Raw genomic sequence first — 27,220 nt, forward strand, 5'->3', positions numbered from 1 at the left:
TAAACAACCAGCACTGATGCCTAGTCTGTACTGAACACGTACAGTGTAGCTGTAGCGCGACTTACCTGCGTTGTTGACCGTCAGACACAACCAACCCATTACTGCCATTGTTCACATTATTTTGCCTATCCCCTGTATTTGTGTCATGTGATGTAGGCAGTGTAACAAGGTTCATGATATGTTCACATGTATATGGCACTTGCAAAGTAGTGGAGGGTGGGTTTCGCAATGACACAGAAACCATGCTGCAATGTCATCGGCTGATAGCATCACCAGGTAGACGCGACGAGACGTTTTGTTGATGTGAGAAGTCGTCGAAGCAGCGGTTTTGAATTCGAGGAATTGGGCAAAATGCGTTGAAATTACGGAAAATCTGGTAAAATTGTGAAATTGATGGAAAACGTGTAAAATGATGGAAAAATGCGACAATTTGCTCATTCGTCATCGACAACAGTATCGCAGATGGAGTTTGTAGTTTTACTCGGTTGGATGTAACGAAATAACGAGGAGGGAGGGATGCGAATTTTAGCTTCCTGTCAGGCGTAAAAATGACTGTGTTTATTTTCCGGCATGTGAACAGATAGCGTGAAAATCGATGTTCTGTACTGATATTTATGAGTCTGATGTGTATGTAATACCAATATGCATGACAGTCATGCTTTCACACTTCCACGGACACTAATTTTGAGTGCTTGGGCTATCTGCAGTATCTATATCTGCAGGGGGAGAAGAGGGATGGAGGAGGGGATGTGGGAAGGGAGGTAAGACCGGTTCTAAGCTGCTTAGTCTCTATCCACATACTGAGGTGAAGAGACATGCAGAGTTCTGGTTTAAGGTTTCTTTTTTTTTCGATAGTTGTGTGATATTATCACAGCGTTTTGTCTTCCTGTAAAACTAGGGGCGGAAAGCCCTCGCACCATAACATAGTCGTTGCTATTGTGTTTTTTTAAATAGTTGCTCATTATAAGAGGATTATGTCTCTCTCCTCCTAATACACACTGGTAACAAACACAAAAAAATAATGTGTCTATCCATCTTATAATGTTCAGTCAAAAATGGTTCAAATGGCACTGAGCACTATGGGACTTAACTGCTGAGGTCATCAGTCCTCTAGAACTTAGAACTACTTAAACCTAACTAACCTAAGGACATCACACACATCCATGCCCGAGGCAGGATTCGAACCTGCGGTCGTAGCGGTCGTGCGGTTCCAGACTGTAGCGCCTAGAACCGCTCGGCCACATAAGCCGGCAATGTTCAGTCAATATTGATTATTGTGTTGTTGCTGGTCCTACCAGCATTTTGCCATTAGTGAAGTGTTCTCCTCATCATAGTGTGTGGAACTTGTTGGCTAAACGTACGTCTAAGGACTGCTGGATGGTGTTCAGTGCTTATTTTGTAGTATATTCAACACAAGATTCATTGTTCTCCGTTCAATAATCATTGTAACAAGTATAAATTCTGTTTACACCTATTTAGCTGGACATTTCATTGATTTTAGTACTGTATCAACTATTTACACTATTGCCGTCATAATATTTGTTTTAAAAGCGCAAGACTACACCATTTTTCCGACATGTGAACAAATAGCGCGAAAGTCACTGTTCTCTATTGATATTTATACATCTAAAATGTATGTAATACCCACCCACATGCATGACAGTCTGTTTACATGACTTCCACAGACACTAATTTTGAATGCTCAGGTTACGAGAGGCCACTAGAAGCGGCTGTAGGACAGTTTCGAGCTCGCTGTGTTGGCAGTATTGTGGACTAGAGCAGCCGGTCTTCAAACTTTCAAGGCAAACATACACATGCAGAATTCGAAAAAGTGGGGGTGGGGGAGACGGAAAATGGGTCCAGGTTGCGGTGAAGCATGGAGCACAATCCAACACACTCAAAAATAAATACACTAAATAGATAAAGACATTATCTTATGTTCTTCTTCTGCAGCAGTTCAGCACAGACTGAGCCATTTGCCACCAGTTCAAGACTGGGGGAGAGGAGGGGATGTGGGGGGAGGGGAGACAAGGAGGGATGTAAGGGAGGAGAGGTCTGGGAGACTTCTCAGGAGGAAGACAAGTGGCTCAAAAATGAGCAAGGGTCCCTTTCCCTAGAAGGGGGAAGGAGGAGGAGGGGGATGAAGGGGAAATCACTTAGCGGAACAATAGTTTAAGGGACCTCTGGGGTGAGGAAGGGCGAGGGTTACATGAATAACCACTGAGCAGAGCAATAGGTGAAGGTCATAAATCAATCAGCTGTCACAATGTAATCAGTTTGGATGACAGTTTGATGTCAGAAGAGCCATCATACCTGCTTTGCCGCACTACATCCTTAGGCTGCGTTTGTGCTGCCACTTCATTACTGGCTGCCCGCCAGCATGGCCCGGCGATGATGAAACAAGCTCCCTGAGTCTTACTGGCCCATTTAACTTGGACCATCGCTGCCCTCCTAGCTGCTCACTACGATCTATAACAGGTGACGGTATCAAGTTGGTTTGTTGTTCGTGCCCTGACCATCACCACATGTCCTGAAACTTGTGCTATGTTTGGCTCCTTCAAGGTCACTCTAGCAAAGCTTTGTTTGACTTGCACTTGTTGCACAGTTTCTCACACAGCGTACATCTGTTTCTACACCTCCATCTACATCCATACTCTGTTAACTACTGTGAAGTGCATGGCAGAAGGTTCTTCCCATTGTACCATGTATTAAGGTATGGAGTGTGGGAAAATGACTTCTGAAATACCACTTTGCAAGTTTTAATTAGATTAATCCTACTTTCGCGATCTCTGTAAGATCTATGTGTAGGGAACTGTACTCGTATATTCATAGATTCGTCACTTAACACTGGCACCTGAAACAATGTACATACACTTTTGAGAAGTAGTTTGCATCCAACTTCTAAAATCTTCCAGTTCAGGTTTTTCTCTACTTCTGTGATACTCTCTCATGATCAGACAAACATCTGACTATTGTTGCTGCCCTTCTTTATATACTTTCAGTGTCTGCTGAGAGCCTTATTTGGTATGGATCCCACACACATGAGCTGTTTTCTAGGATGGGTTGTATGAATGTTTTTAAGCAATCTGTTTTGTAGATTGACTGTATTTCCCCAGTATACCACCAATGGAACCACTACAATGAGACTATTGTTGTAGGAACTACAAGTGACGATTTTAAACAGACACTTATTTGAACCGTTTCTGGACGCAATGCTTTCTGGAATCAGGGACATAGAGATCATTGTAGCCACTTCGTGAAGGATAACAGTGCATCTAATAATTTTTCAAAATTCGTTGCCCTGTTTTTCTTTAGAATTTCATTACTAAAATCTACAAGTGGCAGATGTAGTGTGTGAAGTAACTGTGGATAAACACTGACGAAATATTACCTCAGAGTGATTAGGTCTAGGAAATGCTCTCCAACAGAAATTACTTTACTAATTTTGGGTCGAATCTTCGTATCTTACACTATTATGGTTTAATAATACTTAAAATAAACGGGAAAATTTGTTACAATATACGTAACAGTCTGACAACGAGCTCTGGCTAATCTTTTTAAGTTCTTCTTAGACTGGTGACAGTATCTACAGTGTGGACAATCTACATTCAAAGGGTGTGTCCATAGCTCTTCCTTTTTCTAATTATCAATAACAACATTTTTGGTATGAACAGACCACTATTGTTAACTTTGGACTATTCGTATGACATGCTTTTTGCTTCACAAACTGCAAGGAATCCAGTCAACTAGAGGTGTGAACAGCCGCCAGCTAAAGGTTCCAGGCGAGAAGTCAGAAGCCGGCACGGCCACCTAGCAGCAATGTGCCAGCAGCGAGGAGCGAACTGCCAGCAGCGAAGCTGTAGCGCAAACGTATCCTTATCACCTACAGAACGTGCATGCATTGAATCTGGCTCATTTTCTGTTATGTATAATTTATGTACATGGTTTATGCATCATTGTGCAGGCATGCTCGTATTTCCATGCCGCATTCTTTTTACACATAAAACTTACTTCACCAGAGAGGCTGTTTTGAACTGCCGAAACAGCCACATTTGGGATGAAGAAAATAATTATACGAAAATTTCTCATGGATTTGAGCAACAGTTCTGTATCAGTGTATGTACTGGCACTACCAATGGTCTTATTGGGCTTATTGCCTAACAGGTTCCAGATACATGGCATTCCTGCAACTGTTATGGGTGGTGTTATCGAAAAATTTGGCACTGTCGATCCACCATGAAATGTGGTTCTAACATAGAACCCAAGCAACTTGCACATGACATCTGTGAACATCTCAACCAAACATTTGGTGAGAGGTGGATAGGTCGATGTGAACCAACAGTAGTAGCACAAGGGGAGTTCGATATCAATAGCGCCCATTGTTCTTGTATGCCAAGGTCGTCGATAATATAAGCCCCATCCTCCCCTTTCCCTCCTCCAGGCATTTCGTGGGTCATCAAACAACATGGCTGGTACTTGGACAATTGGACAAAGGCTTATTGATCTCCTACGCCATGGTCACTGTGGAAGGGCTATTGTTCTCATGTGCTGAGGTCACTGGGCCAACAGAGACTGGGGTGCCACAGCCAGTCTCTGCATGCTTCATGTCACACTGCCACCATGGCCATCGTCAGACACGAGGCCATGAAAGAGGGAACTTTGCCTGGCTGACCAACACTCGGTCGTGACCCACCACAATGGAGAATACGTTGTTATTGGCTCCACGTTTTATGCATGCTTTTCCTGTATATGCCCTGTCTTGAGCTTAGTCCCAGCCAAGCCACAGCCTCTAGCCAATGGGTATATGGGCCAGCCACTTGTGTAATTTTGCAGCTGAGTGCTGCGGTAATCCTGGCGTGTCAAAATGGTTCAAATGGCTCTCAGCACTATGGGACTTAACATCTGTGGTCATCAGTCCCCTAGAACTTAGAACTACGTAAACCTAACTAACCTAAGGAAATCACACACACATCCATGCCCGAGGCAGGATTCGAACCTGCGACCGTAGCAGTCGCGCGGTTCCGGACTGAGCGCCTTAACCGCGAGACCACCGCGGCCGGCAATCCTGGCGTGTCATTCGCAGTACAGTGCCTATTGCAGAAGTGGACTGGATTGTTACATGCTGTAGCACAAAGTAACGTTCTACAGCCAGCTACGTGATGGGAACTGTACTCATGTCACTACACACCCAGCAACAGAAAGCATATACAGGGTGAGTCACCTAACATTACCGCTGGATATATTTCGTAAACCACATCAAATACTGACGAATCGATTCCACAGACCGAACGTGAGGAGAGGGGCTAGTGTAACTGGTTACTACAAACCATAAAAAAATACCCGGAAGTATGTTTTTTAACACAAACCTACGTTTTTTAAAATGGAACCCCGTTAGTTTTGTTAGCACATCTGAACATATAAACAAATACGTAATCAGTGCCGTTTGTTGCATTGTAAAATGTTAATTACATCCGGAGATATTGTAACCTAAAGTTGACGTTTGAGTACCACTCCTCCACTGTTCGATCGTGTGTATCGGAGAGCGCCGAATTACGTAGGGATAAAGGGAACGGTGATGGTCCTTAGGTACAGAAGAGACTGGAACAGCACATTACGTCCACATGCTAACACCTTTTTATTGGTCTTTTTCACTGTCGCACATGTACATTACCATGAGGGGTGAGGTACACGTACACACGTGGTTTCCGTTTTCAATTACGGAGTGGAATAGAGTGTGTCCCGACATGTCAGGCCAATAGATGTTCAATGTGGTGGCCGTCATTTGCTGCACACAATTGCAATCTCTGGCGTAATGAATGTCGTACACGCCGCAGTAAATCTGGTGTAATGTCGCCGCAGGCTCACACAATACGTTGTTTCATATCCTCTGGGGTTGTAGGCACATCACGGTACACATTCTCCTTTAACGTACCCCACAGAAAGAAGTCCAGAGGTGTAAGATCAGAAGAATGGGCTGGCCAATTTATGCGTCCTCCACGTCCTATGAACCGCCCGTCGAACATCCTGTCAAGGGTCAGCCTAGTGTTAATTGCGGAATGTGCAGGTGCACCATCATGCTGATATCACATACGTCGACGCGTTTCCAGTGGGACATTTTCGAGCAACGTTGGCAGATCATTCTGTAGAAACGCGATGTATGTTGCAGCTGTTTGGGCCCCTGCAATGAAGTGAGGACAATGTTTCAAGCGTCAACTTTAGGTTACAATATCTCCGGATGTAATTAACATTTTACAATGCAACAAACGGCACTGATTACGTATTTGTTTATATGTTCAGATGTGCTAACAAAACTAACGTGGTTCCATTTTAAAAAACGTAGGTTTGTGTTAGAAAACATACTTCCGTGCATTTTTGTATGGTTTGTATTAAACAATTACACTAGCCCCTCTCCTCACGTTCGGTCTGTGGAATCGGTTCGTCAGTATTTGATGTGGTTTACGAAATATATCCAGCGGTAACGTTAGGTGACTCACCCTGTATATCCCCAGTTCATCCAGTAGCTTCCTTCCACCTCTATCACAATTACGTCTGGTATATTCTCTGCGCCAGTCTTAAGCCAGATGTGTAGCAAGCATCAGTAGATTCATCGAGCGGCACTATCAACTAGGGGAAGTCGCTGGTACGCGAGGTGTCAGCTAGCATTGATGGTTCCAGGCCTTCAGTTGGTACTACCGAGGCAAGACCTCTCATTGTGTGGCACTGCCTGACACTAGCCAGCCTTCGAGAATCCTGGGTTGGACTTGAGTGATCCGCATGCCCCCGCCAGCCATCTCGAGCTACAGGCAGAGAACTCCAGTCCTGCTGTAAGGCGAGACTGCCACTGCCAGCAGCCCTGGTTAAGCTGTCTCAGCATTCTGTTGCCTCAGCGGACTCACATGCTGCCACCAGCCATGGTCAGAACCTACTGTATGAGAACCGTCGAATAATAAAGAATTTTATAATCCACCAGCATTCTCGATTCCTCGCTCGCCAAAGTACTGGAAGATCCCACTCTCACAGCTTCCCATACATGCTATTTGTGAGCAGATATGGCCGTCCTGCAATACTGGCGTCAGAAAAGCGGTCAACATAAAAACGGCACTATTACAGTCCTGTAAATACAATCTATATGCTCAATAATCTGTGTTGGCTTCTACATCTATATGCTGCGTACTATAAATACGAAGGAATATAACTTGTTAAACACACGGGACTGGAACCATAGTTACTGACTTCCATTTAAATGCATACAGTCCAAATGCCAAAACTTATTTTTTAGAAGCACAGTAACAGGAAGACAAAAGCTACTTACCATGCTGCCTGCGCTGGCGATCGTCTGCCGCGGTCAGCAGTAGCAGAGTCACGAGCACACACGCTACAGACTGCCCTAGTGTAGATCCCATGTCGTACGTCCTGCAAATATGGTTGGTTAGCTATTAGCATTACTTTAATCAGGTGGCCTTCCGATACAAGATACTTTTGTCCACTAGCGTTTGTGCAACCTCTTGCAATAACAAAAGCCCAATAAACCATTTCAGGCAGGTAGATCAGATTATAAAACAGAAACCCATCTCGTAGATACGCTTGTGAACGCGACAGTTTCTGTGACGGGGAGGTATGCCATCCCTGGATCGAATCAGCCCGGCGGATTAACGACAAAGGATCAGCGTGCCGGTCAGCCTGAATGTGATATTTGGGCGATTTCCCACATCCCACTAGGTGTATATAGTGCAGGTTCCCATGTTCTGTCTCAGATACGAGCTGCGCAAACAGCTACTACACTTCCTCTCTCATTCACACAAAATTTACTCTACACACAGACAGGGTAGGTAGACTGCTTCTGACCTGGCGGGGGGTGGGGGGGGGGGAGGGGAGGGGGGGGAGGGTGAATAGGAGACTTATGATCTTAGCCTTCAACACTTACTCAGAATCAGCATAAACTCGAAATGACTTGTCGCGTTCAACTGTATTTGCTATCCACTAAGTTCTTCTCAGCCGATTTTAGAGAAGAGGTACAGGGATGTGTGAAAATAAGCCCTTACGCATGCAGTGAGTGCTACGGTGCAAGAACCAGCTTTTAGGGAGTAAACTGCCCTTCCCTCATGCAATGATGTTTCCAAGAGTCATTATGTAAAGATTTAACCCTTTGAGTACCAGTGATTTCTGCCGGAAACCACCGTTTTACCAATTTTTTTTTGAAGTACCACCTTTCACAGGAAACCACCTGTGCTATTGCAGGACATAAACATCTAGTGGTACACTGAGGTACTTCTACGAATGTAGTGCACGTGTTTTTTTTTATAATGATCATATTGAGGATATCATTGACAATCAAAGTGTTGTGTATATAGTTCCGCGTAGTCAGCGCGTACACAACTGTCCCACTAGAGCGCACCCCGCTAAGCAGAATTTATTATTTTTTTTTTAATATGTGTGTGTAGTGTGGACTGAAGAGATCATCCTTGATGACTTATTCTTCTAGGATGGGATGTAAGGATAAAAGGAGAGCACTTTATTTATTACGCATTCAGTTAGGCTTGGGCACGCAATGGGTCCTTTAGCCTGCTGTCTTTGGTGTTGTCTATCTCCTGTGGAGGGTGAAATGTGTCAAGGCTGTTATGTGTGACTGCTTCCTCGTGTTATGACAGATTGCCTATGGGGGGTGAAACGTTATTGACTTCGGTACGCGATACTTGTGCCATCTTGCAGGGTTTACCGTTCCTACCGATTTTAATTGTCGAACTTCGTCCCTAAGGGCATCGATCTTGTCAAAAACTCGTAGAGCTTTCTCATGGACCTTCTCTTGTATGGTGGTCTCGTGGAGTGCGGTGCGGATGTCGACGTTTCTTGTCCACCATGGATCTCCTGTGATCCATCGATAGCAAATGTTTTGCAGCGCTTGGAGTGTGTTGTAGTTGGAGACGCACGTAGTTCCCCACGAGGTGGAGCCATACAACATTGTGGATTCCACCGTTGCCTTATACAATTGGAGTTTAGTCTTAGGGTTGAGATCCTTACTCTTCAGAATCGGAATCAACGACCTGGCCATCTTCTGGGCTGCCGTCTTCTTGTCGTCAATATGCTGCGTAAAGAGTAATTTTTTGTCAAGGTAGACACCGAGATACTTCACTCCCGGCGACCATGGGATAAATTGGTCAGCTATTTGGAGTCTGTCGTTCAGAACTGGTTTCCTCCGTGTGAACAGAACGGCTGCCGTCTTCGTCGGGTTGATCGTTATCTTATTGTGCAGCGCCCAGCGTTCCATTACAGCAAGTTGCCGTTGCATCCTAGCGATTAGCTGGTCCAAGTGTCGTCCAGTTGTCAGAAAGGCCGTATCGTCCGCATAAAAACTCGCCGTAACAAGGGGGACTGTTGGGATGTCATTTATATATAAGTTGAAAAGTAGAGGCGAAATGACAAAGCCCTGCGGAATTCCTGCTGAGATCAGTTTCATTTCGGAGTTTTTATCGTCGACTCGGACATACAGTTTCCTGTCCTGCAGAAAGCTGTCTATGAGTCTAATGTAACAATCGGCAATAGGGGTAGTGCGATGCAGTTTGACGATAAGGTTGGGCCGCCACACCTTATCGTAAGCTTTTTCGATGTCAAGGAAGACACCAATCGTGAAGTGCTGCTTGTTGTATCCTTCTTGTATCCGTTCGGTGATCCGTAGAAGTTGAAGTTCGGCAGATAACTTGTCCTTGAAACCGAATTGTTCGGGTCGTATAACATCATGCGCTGTAAGCGTGTCATGGAGCCTCTGCAACAGCTCTCTCTCGTGCACCTTGCCAAGGGTCGGCAGGAGGCTAATAGGCCGGTAACTGTTGGGTTCTACTGGGTCTTTACCTGGCTTGGGTATTGGAACTACTCGAGCCGTCTTCCATGCCGTAGGAAAATATCCCTGCAGAAGGTAGCTGTTGAGAATTCGGGTAAGGAGCACAGTTGGCTTCCTGGGCAACTGTTTCAAATCGGTGCTGCTTATGGAGTCGTTGCCCGGCGCATTATTCCGAGTCTTCCGGATAATTTTACGGATCTCTGCTGGTGTGGTGAGTTGTGGGCGGCTCTGCACAGCGCAGCACGAAGAGCAGTCCATTCTGCTGTAACGACGGCTTCCTGTTCTTGCAGGCGGACGTCGTTCACGGGGGTCGCTGGTGTAGACATCTGTTCTTGGTAAGTCGTAGCATACAGCTCCGCCTGGGCGGGTTCGTCATAGAGGAGGCCATCTGGTCCTCTGATGGCTGGTTTAGGTGGCCGCTGGTGTCGTATGTTCTTGACTACCTGCCATTCGTTCTTGGTTCGAAGTAAGAATTCATCCATCTTATCTTCCCAGACCTGCTGTCGCCACTCGGCCACTCTCCTGTGCAGTTCTCGTGTTAAGACGTGTGTTTCTCGTCGATCGATCGGGTTTCTATAGCGGAGCCAACGTCGCCTGCTCCTGTTTCTCTGTGTCTTCAGTTCTTGGAGTAGAGGCGGGAACTCGTCGAAAGCTACTACAGGGTAGACCGTGTGAGTAGTTGCCCTCCGTTTGGCTACCTTTATTTTCTGCGTCAAAATTTGTACAGCGGTGTCGATGGCTTCCGGTGTTGAAACGTCCTGCGTCGGGCAGATATTGTTGTCAAGATATGTCCGAAATTGACCCCAGTTCAGAGTTTGTGAGGTTGGGGGCGGAAGGTTGGCCGTTGCGTTTTCCACTATACTGGTAACAGGTCGGTGGTCAGACGAAAGATCGTCGACGGTGCGGAGCTGGAGGTTCGTCTCAATATTTTTGATGACAGCAATATCTAGGACGTCTGCTTCTTGCCGATCGACGTAAGGAATCCGTGTGGGCTCTCGTGGGCCATGGACTGTGATGCCCAGTTCTTCTTCCATGGCAATCAAAGTTCGTCCACGAGGGTTCGTACGCCGGGAATTACACGCGACGTGCTTGCTGTTAAGGTTACCTCCTAGGAAGATTTTGTCAAAATTGGTGAAGATACTCCGTAGGTCGTCTGGCTCCAGGTTTTTACCGGGGCTGTTGTACGCCGCAATGAAAGTGATGTTGCCTGCGGTCGATCGAACTGTTACTGCTGTTGCCTCCAGATGTTGGAGGTGAGGTAGTGTTTCATGATGGTGCCGCAGCTCCCTTTTAAGCAGAACTGCGGTCCCTCCACCTCGTTGGCCTTGTCTGTCCGTTCTATAGACGCACATGTTACGAAATCTGAGCTCAGTTGTTGGACGAAGGTGCGTCTCCGATACAAGTGCGATGTCGATTTTGTGACGTTGTAAAAATTCAGTGAATTCTGTTTTCTTGTGTTTCATTCCGTTGGTGTTCCATAGACAGATTTGCAGGTTTCTCGTGGTCCCAGGCCGATCCATCTTAAGGTGTTCCAAAGGCCTTCAATACACTTTCGATTAAAGAAAGTATCCCCACTAGTTGTTGCTGCACGGCGGTGAGAAGTTTCGCGACATCAGAGAGCGCTGGAGCTATAGATTGCATCAAATGAGCTGGTGAGACGTAGGTTTCCGGTTCCGGTCGGCGTGGTGATGCTGCGTGGGCGTATGAATAATGCTGGCGGTGCTCTCGAGGTGGAAGTGCTTCAGGAGGAGGCTGTGTTACTGGCTGCCGTGTCGCCGCCGGCTGTTCTTGTGGCGTTTGCTGTCGCGGGGGAGGAGGGTGTGGCGTCAGGTTGGAGTTCCGTATTACACGAGTCCTCCGTTGAGAGGGCTGCGGGGAAGACCGTTGTGAGTATTTCCTGAAAAGGTCCTGGTACTTCTGGCAGCCACGCCACGTGGCAGGATGGTCCTTTTCACAGTTAGCACATTTCGGCGGAGCCCCTCGGGGATGAGTACATGCTGAAGATCGGTGTTGCCCTCCACATCGAACGCAGCGAGCAGGCAAGCTGCAATAATTAGCTGTATGTTCGAATCGCTGGCAGTGGCGACATTGAACAGGTCCTTCTTGTCTGTTGTAGGTTTCAATAACGACTTTAGTATATAGAAGGTATTTGATGTCGTAAATCTTGTAGTTTTCCTTTTGAGCTGGCAACGTGACACAGTAAGCATCTTGAGGTCGTAATTCCTTCGTCTTGTCGTCTCGATTTTTAAACTGGTGGACGTTGATGACAGGGAAACCCTTCTCTATCAGTGCGTCTTTCAGTTCTTCCTCCGTAACTTCGGCAGGTAGACGTTTGACAACCACTTTGAGGTCCTTGTCCTCCGCGGCCTCATGTGTAAAAAAGTGGATGTCATTCGACACAAAGAAATTGATGGCCCGCCGTTGATCTTCATAGGAGTCAAAGTGATATTTGATCCTCTCACGTTGGTAGATGGCCTTAAGACTGCCGTCAATATTCGCTTTCAGCGCCTTGTTGAGTTCCATGTAGTTCTTGGTATGGTAAATAGTAACGGGCGGGACTTTGCGTAGTAAGTTCCGGCCAGAGCTATCTGTCCCCTCTTTATCTGCTTCGAGATTGACATCACTCGTCTGGTCCATACGTTCTGGAGCATCTGTAGTATCTTCCGTCGCAATAGCCGCATAACGGTTGGAAGTTTTCAGTTCTTCTGGACGTCGTCGCTTCCGAGAGTTCTTCTGCTTAGGAGAAGCGTTGAGTCGTTTCCTTTGGCGAACTAGTGTAAAATCGCCCTCTCCTTCGGTGGGCTGCATGGTCCAAACTTCTTCAGAAGAGACTCCCTCTATTTCGTCGTCGTCGTCGTCTGGTGGAGAAAATTGTTCCACGTCGTCTACTTGTTCTTCATGCTGTGAAGGAGGAACTGTACTAGTGCGGTTGTCGTATACTTGCTGACTTTGCAGAATCATGTATTGTATTTCACGTCTCAGTTCCCGTTGTTGCCGATCGTTCTGTGTTAGCTGATGTCTCTCGTCAGAGGGGTTTGACGTATGGTATCCTCCGCTCTGCATTCGCGTATCGCTCGTCGTGGTTCTGTCCTCATTATGTTGCCTGTCAGAATTCGTTGTCGTTGCAGGGGTCGTCGCCGTTGTATCCGTCCTGTGGGGAGCGGGGCAGGCCCCACCGACCGGCCAGCGGCCGGCCCCGGCGAGAGCGAGCCGGCTGGCTCGGACGCGCGCGTTCCGTTGTCCGCACTCACCGGCATCGCGCGCTCAACTGCTAAGCAGAACAGCGCAGGCGCAGCGCTCATCCGTCTCCGCTCTACGAGATGGCGCTGACATAAAGACGGACCAAATTCTGCTTCCGCCGATCCGCGTATTAATATGTAACGCAGCCAATGAGATTGCTGCTAACGTAGAACCTTTTCTCCTCGCGGATCACAATGGCGCAGTGATACCTGAACGCTCGAGGTATCATAACGAGTGTACAGACCTCCGATTAGTCAGTCTGCATCACTCTGTACCAGTCTGCATTAGTCTGTAGTCAAGTTTCAGTCTGCGCCTAATAAGGTTATCATATTCCTGTACATAGCCATGAAGAGAAATGTATAGACACTTTGTCAAGTATCAGAGATATGTGATAATAAGATTAACGTACCAAGACCAAAGGAACTTCAGATTGTCAATTGTAAATAGCATCCAGAACTAAGTTAAGTTATTTTTATGCTTGTTATTATTTTAATAAATGTGTGTGAAAATTAATCAAAGTTGGTCACCGTCAATATGCTACTCTAAGCTTGCAAGTGGCATTTCTATCGTCTGACCTAACGGCAGAAGATTAACACGCCACGATAAGACCACGAGACATATTGCTGACACTCGCCTACTTCGATAGAGCGACAAGTCAAATAATCTGATGGTGTGAGTACCGAAGGTCTTACAGTACGCACACCACACAAAGTAAGTACATCCAAAGTTATTTTAATTTAAATTTGTGTTTCTACTATGTCTTTTACGAGTGGTTTCGAAATAAAAGCACTGGAGCAGTATGAACTTTTCATATAAATTAATTAAATTTTAAGTCCACTTTTGATTGTTATTTTAGACTATAATTTGTTTTAGCCATTATCAGTCCATGGAAGTTTCCAGATGTCGGATTGTATCTTGGATAAATGTGAAATTGCTCTCAGATATATCTCGTGAAATGGAGGGCGGTCGGAAACTGTATGTCCGAACGCTTCTTCCTGAAACAATTGATTTTTTACTTTTTGCCAATTTCTTTTTGTATTCATTGCTTCCTATGATGATTCAGGAAAACTCTGTGAAAAATTTTAAAATATCTTCTTTATATTGTTGGGACTGAAAGGGTTAACGAATGTACAAATCTTGCACACGATCAAAGATGAAATTACCTTACAACTTATGATATGTGGAGGATGGTTTACTGTATCATAGATATTCTTCCACAAAATTTCTTATTAAAAATGACACTGTAGCTGTTCCTCTGGTAAAGTATTGTTTGCCCGATACATTCACGGCTGCTGAGGTAGATATGGGTGTGTCTAAAGTCTACCGGCTTCAAACACTTGACGAGTAGAGAACCAAACTGCGAAGCAAAATACACTCCCGGAAATGGAAAAAAGAACACATTGACACCGGTGTGTCAGACCCACCATACTTGCTCCGGACACTGCGAGAGGGCTGTACAAGCAATGATCACACGAACAGCACAGCGGACACACCAGGAACCGCGGTGTTGGCCGTCGAATGGCGCTAGCTGCGCAGCATTTGTGCACCGCCGCCGTCAGTGTCAGCCAGTTTGCCGTGGCATACGGAGCTCCATCGCAGTCTTTAACACTGGTAGCATGCCGCGACAGCGTGGACGTGAACCGTATGTGCAGTTGACGGACTTTGAGCGAGGGCGTATAGTGGGCATGCGGGAGGCCGGGTGGACGTACCGCCGAATTGCTCAACACGTGGGGCGTGAGGTCTCCACAGTACATCGATGTTGTCGCCAGTGGTCGGCGGAAGGTGCACGTGCCCGTCGACCTGGGACCGGACAGCAGCGACGCACGGATGCACGCCAAGACCGTAGGATCCTACGCAGTGCCGTAGGGGACCGCACCGCACCGCCACTTCCCAGCAAATTAGGGACACTGTTGCTCCTGGGGTATCGGCGAGGACCATTCGCAACCGTCTCCATGAAGCTGGGCTACGGTCCCGCACACCGTTAGGCCGTCTTCCGCTCACGCCCCAACATCGTGCAGCCCGCCTCCAGTGGTGTCGCGACAGGCGTGAATGGAGGGACGAATGGAGACGTGTCGTCTTCAGCGATGAGAGTCGCTTCTGCCTTGGTGCCAATGATGGTCGTATGCGTGTTTGGCGCCGTGCAGGTGAGCGCCACAATCAGGACTGCATACGACCGAGGCACACAGGGCCAACACCCGGCATCATGGTGTGGGGAGCGATCTCCTACACTGGCCGTACACTACTGGTGATCGTCGAGGGGACACTGAGTAGTGCACGGTACATCCAAACCGTCATCGAACCCATCGTTCTACCATTCCTAGACCGGCAAGGGAACTTGCTGTTCCAACAGGACAATGCACGTCCGCATGTATCCCGTGCCACCCAACGTGCTCTAGAAGGTGTAAGTCAACTACCCTGGCCAGCAAGATCTCCGGATCTGTCCCCCATTGAGCATGTTTGGGACTGGATGAAGCGTCGTCTCACGCGGTCTGCACGTCCAGCACGAACGCTGGTGCAACTGAGGCGCCAGGTGAAAATGGCATGGCAAGCCGTTCCACAGGACTACATCCAGCATCTCTACGATCGTCTCCGTGGGAGAATAGCAGCCTGCATTGCTGCGAAAGGTGGATATACACTGTACTAGTGCCGACATTGTGCATGCTCTGTTGCCTGTGTCTATGTGCCTGTGGTTCTGTCAGTGTGATCATGTGATGTATCTGACCCCAGGAATGTGTCAATAAAGTTTCCCCTTCCTGGGACAATGAATTCACGGTGTTCTTATTTCAATTTCCAGGAGTGTAGTACTCATAATACACAAAAGAAAGAAACTTACAAGGAACCCCTTGAGTGCGAGGTCGCAAAAGGCCAATGATGTTTACAGCATTAGACGCCCTGCATATTGTCTACCATGCAACCACAATATTGGCTGCTTGTGGCAACAGGGGGCGGGACCAGAGGTATCCAATTGTGAGACAGCGTGATGAACTGCTTGGTCAACGAGTAGCTCACAACAGTGCTACAGTGCTAGTGATGTTGATACAAAGCAGAGCAATGACAACGACAAACAAAGCAGACATTGCATTGTATCTACGTTAACAATTGACGAAGTGTACATTTCGTCAGAAAGAACCCAAGGAATTTCGCAATGAGAAAGAAGAGGCAGATGAAATATTAACTTTCCTCCAAGGTGAATCGTGGAATGTGTGGTGTCCCATACGCCCGACTGTGTGCGGACAATGTACGTGAGGAATACAATGATGACGATACGTGCTTAACACGTGAAAGTGATGGTGAAACAGGTGTAGAGCCAACAGTTAATCATCTTTGTCAGACAGGGATCCACGAATCCCGTCTCCAGTGAAGGGTAGTAAAGGACAATCGTTGTCCATGGAGCGAGTACTAAAAGTGGAAGATCATCCGCAGCACAGTATAAAAAAAAAAATGTGAGCAGATACCGAATAAGTCCGCAGTAATATGAGCGTGAAATGCATAAGAAAAGATACGGATATTCAAGGGAGGACAAAGCGCACTTGTTACAAAAACTGGTGTTTGCGCGTTTCAAGGATGCTCGGCTCAATTTTAAGGATGTACATGGTAGTGACCTACTACGCCGTCGACATCAAACTGCACCCGACATAGATTATAGTGATTTCAAGCGAAGCAGTGGGTGGTTGCATAACTCATAGCGGCGCTGCAGGATTGGAAAACGTAAGGTAACGAAATTTCAATCAAATGTTTAACTAGACGATGCACAGCAAACTGGAAAATCGGTCCGAAAATTTATAGATGAGATAAACAAACTTATCCTATCGTTCAGTAAGGAATTTGTTTTCTATTCCCGCCTATCGGGATTTGGAGAGGAAATGCATATGAAGCGATCCCTGTAAATTAGAACTACGAAGAGAAGTTGTATCAGTATCAGATAACATAAATGCATTAACACATTCGTAAAAAATTATACCGACTGTCAATCTTGATGATACATTGGTTGTGGTGCGAGAAGTTGAAGGTGCTCTGCCTCCTACGATTCTTACTTGTGTGCGTGACCTTAGAAGGGCAGTAAGGAATGTTTACGTCACAGCATGCAAGAACGGGAAAATGGCCCTAAGAGAACTACAACTATGGTATGAGCGCTAGGCCAACAGCGGGTCAATATAACTTGCTTTTGCTTGATTTCTGATCTGCGTATAAAAATCATACTCATTTAGAGCAAAATGTCTCTCCTGCAAAGTGTGTGACATTGCAATTCATACCACCTGGAACCACTGGACAAATTCAGCCTCTGGATGTTTGTCTTTTTCCGTGCCTATAAAACATATTATCGTACTATCTGCAGCTACGCCTTAAAGGATAGCCACTTTCACGACAAGCACCACGACAGACTGTTTCACATTCGGTTGCATGTCATCGCCTTCCATCAGTTCTCGTCACCTCTTTACATCAATATGATTCAATATGGATTCCTTAAGAGCGGATATCAGCTTAACGTACTGCACCATTTGTAACTCGCATGGGTTTCGAGTTCGATCTTGACTATGCGAATCGCAAATACAGCTCCCGGAACACTTGCTAGCTCAAATTCGACATAAGAACAGAGTGGCAAAAGAGTGGAAGATCACCAGAAATCAGGCCACCAGGAGGCTGCTCAATCGTCTACAGAGAGAACTGAAGGTAGCGCTCAATGAGCACAGAAACCAGCAATGGCAAAACCGCCTCACAGCTCTCAAAGTAGACGATCATACACTATGGCAAGCGACCAAACAGTTTACAAAAAGACGCGCTGGGATGCCGCCACTGCACGGCGAGCAGGGATTGGTCTACAGCCATGCTGGAAAGGCCAACGCCCTCGCCGACTCCTTCGAGAAGCAGTTCCAAGCGGCAGAACCCCAGGATGACGAGCATGAAAGAGTGGTCCGTCGTCAGCTGGCTGTCTTCCTCAATGCCGAGGAAGACCCAGAGGACGAACCCATACATTTTGCCCCCGAGGACGTGGCAAGAGTAATCAGGTCCCTCCCTACAAAAAAGGCACCAGGGCACGATAGTGTCACCAATCAGTTAGTAAAAAAACTCCCACCCACAGCAATCACACACCTCGCGAACGTCCTCAACGAGATTACTCGATCCCGTGTTTTCCCAGCTTGCTGGAAACATGCGGAAGTGGTCGCGATACACAAACCAGGGAAAGACCCTCTATTCCCGCAGCACTACAGGCCGATTAGCCTCTTGCCAACCCTCAGCAAGATCTATGAGCGCCTCCTGCTAAGACCCATACAAGAACATATTACCAGAGAGCAAATTCTGCCAGATTTCCAATTTGGGTTTCGGCAGCACCACTCTGCCCCACAACAGGTCATGAGAATGGTTGAAGCAGCCACAGAGGGCTTCAACCACAGAGGCTACTGCGGGATAGTGCTACTAGATGTAGCGAAAGCCTTCGATTCGGTATGACATAGAGGGCTACTCTACAAGTTGTACAGACAAGGGTTTCCCGGGAGCATAGTTCAGCTGATCAAGAGCTATCTCACGAATAGGACTTTCACCGTCAAAGTAGAAACTGCCACCTCCACCAGAAGGCGTATTCGCGCTGGGGTGCCACAGGGATCGGTCCTGGGGCCCGTATTGTACAGTTTGTACACTGCGGACACTCCAACGGCCCCCCTGGTGCACACCGCACAGTACGCTGACGATACAGCCTTCTACACGAGAAACGCGAATAAGGACCTGGTCATCCGCAGGCTACAAAAGGTTTTAGATGACATAGAAACTTGGGCCCGTCGCTGGCGCATCACCATCAACTCTGAGAAGACGCAGGCAATGTTGATTACCCGCAGGCTCGGAAGGCGCGAACCTCCTCAACGCCCCCCCCCCCCCCTCCACCTTTACCTAAACGGAAACCAACTCCCCTGGCGCAGAACCGCCAAGTACCTTGGCGTAACCTTGGACTCTCGTCTTACGTGGAAACCCCACATAGACGAGGTCCACAGGAAGGCCTGCGCCAGAATGTCCATCCTATACCCTATCCTGAACACAACCAGCTCCCTTCCCTGCCCAGTAGCAGTAAATGTATATCAGGCCCTGATCCGGCCAGTAATGGAGTATGCGTGCCCTGTCTGGGGATACGCGGCGAAGCAGCACCTGGACAAACTCCAGAGGCTGCAGAACCGCGCCCTCAGAAGGGCACTGCGTCTACCCCTTGGATTCCCCACAGACGACCTGCACGCCGCAGCCGAAATCCCACTCCTGAGAGAGCGTTTCCAGGATCTGGCAAGGGCCTTCTATGAGGGTTCTTCCAGATCCGGCAACGCACTCATCCACTCCCTAGGACGGTATGACATGTCCCGCGATAAACACAAGCGCCCTATGACGATCTTCGACGACTAAGTCGAAGAGAAAATCCCAACACACAATCCCTAATCCTGTTCCTTCCCCCACAACACCAAAATTCTCGCCTACCCCAGGCAAGTACCAGACACACTCACAACAATCATCACATTATCACAGACACCTTAAAAACTATAGAAAAATCACACACACACGTCCACAGGGGAGTAAAAGCCGAAAGGCTACAAACTCCCCCTCACACTTCCCCAAAGAGGGGAAAGTAAAAGATGAGAGCAGCAGCAGCACCATTTGTAACTCGCATGGGTTTCGAGTTCGATCTTGACTATGCGAATCATTATGATCGCTGTGGCGCACCATTTTTCATTCGATGTTTATGGTGGAAGCTAATGGTTTGTTTTGAACGTTTCTTGAATGTCGATAATGTCCATTTTGTGAAGTGTAATACACACATCCTCTTAGAAGGTTGATCTCTGCACCTTCCGGACACTCATTTTATGTCACCCTCCAGATGCGCACGGTGAGTCAATAGCAGCTAATATTTTTCCTGTCATAATTGTTAAAGCGACACTTTCAAGTGAGTCTTACTAATGATTAAACTTGCGACCTCGCACGCAAGCGGTTCCTTGTTAATGTTTAATGTCGCAGTGGTGCCAGGGTCACACGAAACAGAGCACAAGATAAGAAGAGTAAGGAAACAGGCGGTTTCCTCCACAAAGGAACCATCCACATTACGTCTCTTTAGGAAACAATGCAAAACATCATTCTGGTCTGGGGAGGGAGGGTTTAGTGGTCGCTGCGTCCGTGGCATTCGATGAACTGCACTGATGCACTGAATCCCACCACATACGAAATGGCAAGCACCTCGGGGAAACGGTGTTAGTTGGCCGGGCACGGGTCAGAAAAAGCCAGGCTTCCTGAGTGCTCTGTAGCCATAAACTCTTTGCATACTTCAGCGACCACCGTGCGGCGCGGCGGTGGAACGTTTTGTGATAGGGAACGAGGATCATGGCTTAATCGCCCGGTTCATGAAGATAGTACAAACCACTATAAAAACAAAAATAAATACCTCTAGTTGTGCGTTAATCGATGGAATAGGTGGCTGAGGCGTAGCAGGCAGACAACCTCTGGTCTACTTGCCACACCTCAGCTGCAAAAGGCATATACAGACAAGCGTTGCAGTGTCTGGGTTGAACCTTATTTCCAAAACAGCATATGGATCCTACATAGATTACAAAACTCCTAGTAGCTCGGTTCATTTCGCACTAATGATACCCATATACCCATACAGCATAAAGACCTGGCTAGTACACTTAAGAAGTCTTTCAACAATGGACAAACTGCATTCAGTAATAATCCACTCCAAGTGGAATACAACGTTTGTATTATAACTAAACGTGTTGAAGGTACATTCCATAAACTGTAACCCCTCCTCATACATAAAGCATTAGAGGGGCTTGCAGAGTCACTAAAGAAACTGTTAAACGGTGCTCTCGTAGAAGAGATAGCAATAACTGCCACGTAAACAAGTTGTTTAACGCTAAATCGCTAGGAGAGTATGCCGTAATTACAGAGCTACACCCAGCTTGAAATCGTAGTTAAGGGGTAGTCAGCTGCAGAGACATAATGCGCTTCGACATCAAATACCTGCAATAAGTGTGGCAAAATTAAAGTGTGACTAAAATCTGAAATATGAAGACAGTAAAGGGCGAGCTAGAAAAGACGGCAGCTTTAACCTTTAAGCTTAATTTTCAGAATCACGGCGGAAGTTTCATTTACCTGTTAGCTGGTATATACGTATCTCCATACAGCCCTTTAAATGCCAACATTTGCGGCATGCAGCCATCGGCTACAAAGGGCAGGCGACGTGTGGCATATGTGGTTTAGCTATCTGCGATTGGTAATATACTCCCTGTATGGTGTGACACCCTGTGTGTGAATTCCTCGCAACAATATTATGTATGGCACAGGGAATTTCAGGTATTGGTTCAAATGGTTCAAATGGCTCTGAGCACTATGGGACTTAACATCTATGGTCATCAGTCCCCTAGAACTTAGAACTACTTAAACCTAACTAACCTAAGGACATCACACAATACCCAGTCATCACGAGGCAGAGAAAATCCCTGACCCTGCCGGGAATCGAACCCGGGAACCCGGGCGTGGACAGCGGGACCGCTACCGCACGACCACGAGCTGCGGACAATTTGAGGTATTCATAGAGGAGAAAAAGATGCAGGAAGTCAAGATCACCCAAAGTAATATATAGTCTGAAAAGAAAAGGCATTTAAAACCATCCAGCCCCCGACGCTCATCAAATCATTCACCTCAGCTTCATTGTTGCATCGAAAAACAGCGTTGGCTTCTAGACGATGAAATACGGTCAAAGCACAACAGTCTGAAGCTGTAAATGCACATGCAAAGCTGCATCACAGACTAAGCAAAGTAAACATACAGCAGAAATAATGGTATAAAGTATTTGGTCAGGCGAACATCCGCAACTGAGGAACATATTAATAGAATAAATACACTATTGGCCACTAAAATTGCTACATCACGAAGATGACGTGCTACAGACGCGAAATTTAACCGACAGGAAGAAGATGCTGTGATACGCAAATGATTAGCTTTTCAGAGCATTCACACAAGGTTGGCGTCGGTGGCGACACCTACAACGTGCTGACTTGAGGAAAGTTTCTAACCGATTTCTCATACACAAACAGCAGTTGACCGGCATTGCCTGGTCAAACGTTGTTGTGATGCCTCGTTTAAGGAGGAGAAATGCGTACCATCACGTTTCCGACTTTGATAAAGGTCGGACTGTAGCCTATAGCGATTGCTGTTTATCGTATCGCGACATTGCTGCTCGCGTCTGTCGAGACCCAATGACTGTTAGCAGAATATGGAATTGGTGGGTTCAGGAGGGTAATACGGAACGCCGTGCTGGATCCCAACGGCGTCGTATCACTAGCAGTCGAGATGACTGGCATCTTATCCGCATTGTTGTAACGGATCGTGCAGCCACGTCTCGATTCCTGAGTCAACAGATGGGGACGTTCGCAATACAAATGGTTCAAATGGCTCTGAGCACTATGGGACTTAACATCTGTGGACATCAGTCCCCTAGAACTTAAAACTACTTAAACATAACTAACCTAAGGACATCACACACACCCATGCCCGAGGCAGGATTCGAACCTGCGACCGTAGCAGTCGCGCGGTTCCGGACTGAGCGCCTGGAACCGCGAGACCACCGCGGCCGGCGTTTGCAATACAACAACCATCTCCACGAACAGTTCGACGACGTTTGCAGCAGCATGGACTATCAGCTCGGAGACCATGGCTGCGATTACCCTTGACGCTGCATCACAGACAGGAGCGCCTGCGATGGTGTACTCAACGACGAACCTGGGTGCACGAATGGCGAAACGTCATTTTTTCGGATGAATCCAGGTTCTGTATGCAGAATCACGATGGTCGCATCCGTGTTTGGCGACATCGCGGTGAACGCACATTGGAAGCGTGTATTCGTCATCATCGTACTGGCGTATCACCCGGCGTGATGGTATATGGTGCCATTGGTTACACGTCTCGGTCACCTCTTGTTCGCATTGACGGCACTTTGAACAGTGGACGGTACATTTCAGATGCGTTATGACCCGTGGCTTTACCCTTCATTCGATCCTTCGATCGAGATCTTACCCTTGAGGAGGATAATGCACGACCGCATGTTGCAGCTCCTGTACGGGCCTTTCTGGATACAGAAAATGTTCGACTGCTGCCCATGCCAGCACATTCTCCAGATCTCTCACCAATTGAAAACGTCTGGTCAATGGTGGCCGAGAAACTGGCTCGTCACAATACGCCAGTCACTACTCTTGATGAACTGTGGTATCGTGTCGAAGCTGCATGGGCAGCTGTACCTGTACACGCTATCCAAGCTCTGTTTGACTCAATAGCCAGGCGTAGCAAGGCTGTTATTACGCCCAGAGGTGGTTGTTCTGGGTACTGATTTCTCAGGACCTATGCACCCAAACTGCGTGAAAATGTAATCACATGTCAGATCTAATATAATATATTTGTCCAATGAATACCCGTTTATGATCTGCATTTCTTCTTGGTGTAGCAATTTTAATGGCCAGTAGTTAAATCCGCTTCAGTTGCCAGCAATTTCATATTTATTGCACGACCAGTTTCGAAGCCTAAGGCTTCATCTTCAGGTGACACCAAATAATTATGGAGACATAAATGTCTGGTGATTGGGCCAGTCGGTCATGGGGACTTACACCCATTTCAAAGGAGTGCAGGACCAGCAGCCCGCATCTCGTGGTTGTGCGGTAGCGTTCTCGCTTCCCACGCCCGGGTTCCCGGGTTCGATTCCCGGCGGGTTCGGGGATTTTCTCTGCCTCGTGATGGCTGGGTGTTGTGTGCTGTCCTTAGGTTAGTTAGGTTTAAATAGTTCTAAGTTCTAGGGGACTGATGACCATAGATGTTAAGTCCCATAGTGCTCAGAACCATTTTGAACCAGGACCAGCAACCGCGGCTCCCGCCTCTACAGCACTTCACGGAAGCGACTAGTGTAGCCGACCAGGGAGCCAGCTGTCCGTGGCGCTGGTCTTAATTCCCATGCTTTTGTTTGACGTGGGTATGACTGCCACGACTGGCCGGCCTTACCGCTGCACATTCATGTTTCCATAATTATCTGGTGGCACCTGAAGGTGAAGCTTTAGGCTTCGAAGCCACTCGTTCAATAAATAAGAAATTACTGGCAACTCAAGCGGATTTTTTATTGTGTTCAGAAATAATAGTGGTAACAGAAAGTGCTGTTCAGAAGAACCATGCGTCTTCCCGCCAGACAAAGGGAAAAAGAAGAACGGGATAGATAAAACAATCTTAATAAAGCCATCAAAATCAAATCAGTGTACCAAGATTCTTAGATCTGGCTCAAAACTGGCAGACCTTGAGATTTTGATCTTGTCCGATGGATCAGATGACAACCGAACATACGATATTTCCTTGAGGGAACTAGCAACACTCTCAACTTACGTATATCCACTCGGCCCCTCCCCTTTTCAATTGCAAATTTGTCGGAACATGGCTCCCCTAATGCAGTGGAATATATGTGAACGAACTACGTCTTCTAGCGCAAGGAAGAGTAACTCATGGTTCTACAAGAGACACATGTTAAAGCTCCTGACATATCTGTACTACATCGTTAGACCCTCCACAAAAAGGACGACCTTAGATGGGAGTGAGCTGAAGCAGGGGTAGCTATTTTTGTGATTACTGCATACCACTGCTCGGTTATCCCTCACAACACCAGATTACGAGCAGTCACCGAATCAATGCATGTTTATCATAGATTAACGCTTTGTTCTCCTTAGTTGTCCCTATGTGAAGTTCTAGATCAGAAAACTCTCACAGAATTCATGACGCTGCTCCCTCAACCTTTACTCGTATATAAAAAATTTGGCGCGCACAAGATGCTATAAGGCCCAGAAACTACATGCCCTATGTGTAGAACAGCTGAGAGCAACTTATCGTCACCAAATACACGTCTAATGAACAGGAGGCAAAGCATGCTCTTCAGCAATGCAGCAGGGTATTCACTGATAAAGAATTATCGGTATGCTCTACAGCCCAGGAATGGGACAGAGCTTGTCCTGGAACACGTTTCACCCCCTCTACGTCTGCAACGTAAGGGTCCAGCATGATCTATGACCCCCTCCTCTTCCCCTCCCCCTTCTTCCTCTCCCTGTAGGCCAGTTGGATAACGTATAAATGGCAGGCTGTTACGCTATCGGTTGGGCTGCTGATTTCAGTAGTGAATTGTTTAGAAGACTTAAGTTAGTAATAATTATACAACGCTTAGTGTCCCCCCCCCCCCCACCCCGCAGGCCACCATTACTTTGTACATCTTCCCACGAGATGACAGCGCACAATGCAGAGCTGCTTTAAGAGTAGAGAAAGATTTAGGTGTTTAATACATGCCTTGTTCATTTTTCCCACGTGCTGTTAGAGAGTTTAATGGTCAATATGGCTGGTTGTGATATCGGTTTCCGGCTAGGAGTAGCGTATACCTCCCATCGATTGGGCAGTGTACATGTGCGAACTAGCTCTTCTCTTAGATGCTGGCAGTGCGCTGTGTGATCTACATTCTGCATGCACTAACTGATCAAAGTTATGTAGATAGCTAGAAGTGACATTAATATGGCGTGTGTCTTCAGTGAAACGCACACCGTATTTAAAAAGAAAATCGTGTCTGTCAATAGAGAAAAGTAATTATACTATCCTGTTAGTGATTTATCTACAAACAAAGAGGGTGTCGCTGGCATATCTTTTTAAATATCATGAATCTGCCATTGCTGCGTAGTCTGTAAATAAAAAAGACAAGCTGCACTGACAGTATAAAAAAGGAATTTTTATAGACAATTCCGTTACTTATATTTCGTTCCGCAGGTGGAACTTCTGCTATCACTGTCATTTAATCCCCGTCCCTGTGTCATCTGCGAATCGCACGTGGAAAGAATTATTGTCGGTAAACTCCCATATCAGCTCTTATGTCATGGATTTTCTCACTGTTGTAATTTCGCAATACTTTTGTAGTGGGACGAAGTAATAAGTTGCCCACCTCTGCTCGGAAGGTATTCTCTTGTATTTTTATCACTAAGCATCTCCGTGACGTACAACACCTCTCTTGTAGTGTCCACCACCGGATCTTGTTTAGCATCTCCATAATGCTGTAGCACTGATTAAACAACTGCATGCTGCCCATTCTGCGTTGGATCTTGTCTACCTCTTCTATTATCGTGACGTGGTAAGGGTCCGAGGCTGACGAGCAGTAATCAAAAATTGGTCAAAGAAGTGTGTCTTCGTGGACGAATTACATTTACTTACGATTCTTCCATTGAATCTGGGCTTTCCATCTGATTTTCCCTACAATTTGTTTTATGTGGTAATTCCACTTTAGGTCGCTCCGGATGGTTGCTTTAGAGTATTTTATGAGTCTTATTGTTTCTAGTAATTTGTCATCAATAGTGTAATCGTACAGTAATGTCCACACCATTAGGTTTACTTACATTCAGTGTCAACTTCCAGTCTCTGTACCTATCGTTGATCCACTGCATGTATTTCTGCAACCAAGTCTAATTACGAAGTACTACGAAGCGTGTCTCCCCCATAAAGGAGTAGTTGTCCCCTGGACGGTTCAATCGTTAAAAAACACCTGCTGTTCAGAATTTTGGCTCACACATCCGTGTTCTGGACTATGTAGCACATTTCAAAAAACTTCTACTGTAGAATGCTCCTTCCGTTCAAGAATCGAAGTGAACCAATACCACTCTATACTTACGAAGCTTTGTCACCCTTCCACTGATTCCCTTGCTCATAAAAACAACAATTACTCAATTTGTTTTTAAAGAGAGAGGGTGACGCTGCCTTAGAGGTGTTCGGACGAAGATTCTACTTCCAAAACGTATGAGAATTATAATATTGTCAGACAGATGATGACAGATGTTTGTGCTGGGGTATTTTTTTTATTTCTTTACTTTGGCTTCGTGTTACAAGGACCATACAGCCAACAACCGTTATAAAGTTCCAAAGAAAAATTATCACAGAAAAGCAGAATAGCACAAAATTACGAAGTTAGCATCAAACAGACTCTTAAGTAAATTAAAAGCGTAGTTAGACGAATATCAGACAGGCGGCGGCAGTGATGACGAAGCCATGGGAGGTGCGTGGGGGTATTTTTACGCAATAACTTTGCTTGTCACCTTTTAATACATTCAGACAAGGACCATACGGCAC

The 27,220-nt window shown here is 46.5% G+C and overlaps 1 protein-coding gene across 1 annotated transcript in view; it reads right to left on the minus strand.

Annotated features, from left to right (window-relative positions):
* The window catches only part of LOC126183691 (uncharacterized), a 639,493-nt gene that overhangs the window by 352,047 nt on the left and 260,226 nt on the right, over positions 1-27,220 (minus strand). Inside the window, exon 2 of the mRNA XM_049925871.1 lies at positions 7,313-7,413. Within this exon, the coding sequence (XP_049781828.1) occupies positions 7,313-7,403 (91 nt within the window). The 5' untranslated portion in view covers positions 7,404-7,413. The remainder of the gene's footprint in view (positions 1-7,312; positions 7,414-27,220) is intronic.

The sequence above is a fragment of the Schistocerca cancellata genome, chromosome 4, assembly GCF_023864275.1.
Source record: "Schistocerca cancellata isolate TAMUIC-IGC-003103 chromosome 4, iqSchCanc2.1, whole genome shotgun sequence".
NCBI classification, from domain to species: domain Eukaryota; kingdom Metazoa; phylum Arthropoda; class Insecta; order Orthoptera; family Acrididae; genus Schistocerca; species Schistocerca cancellata.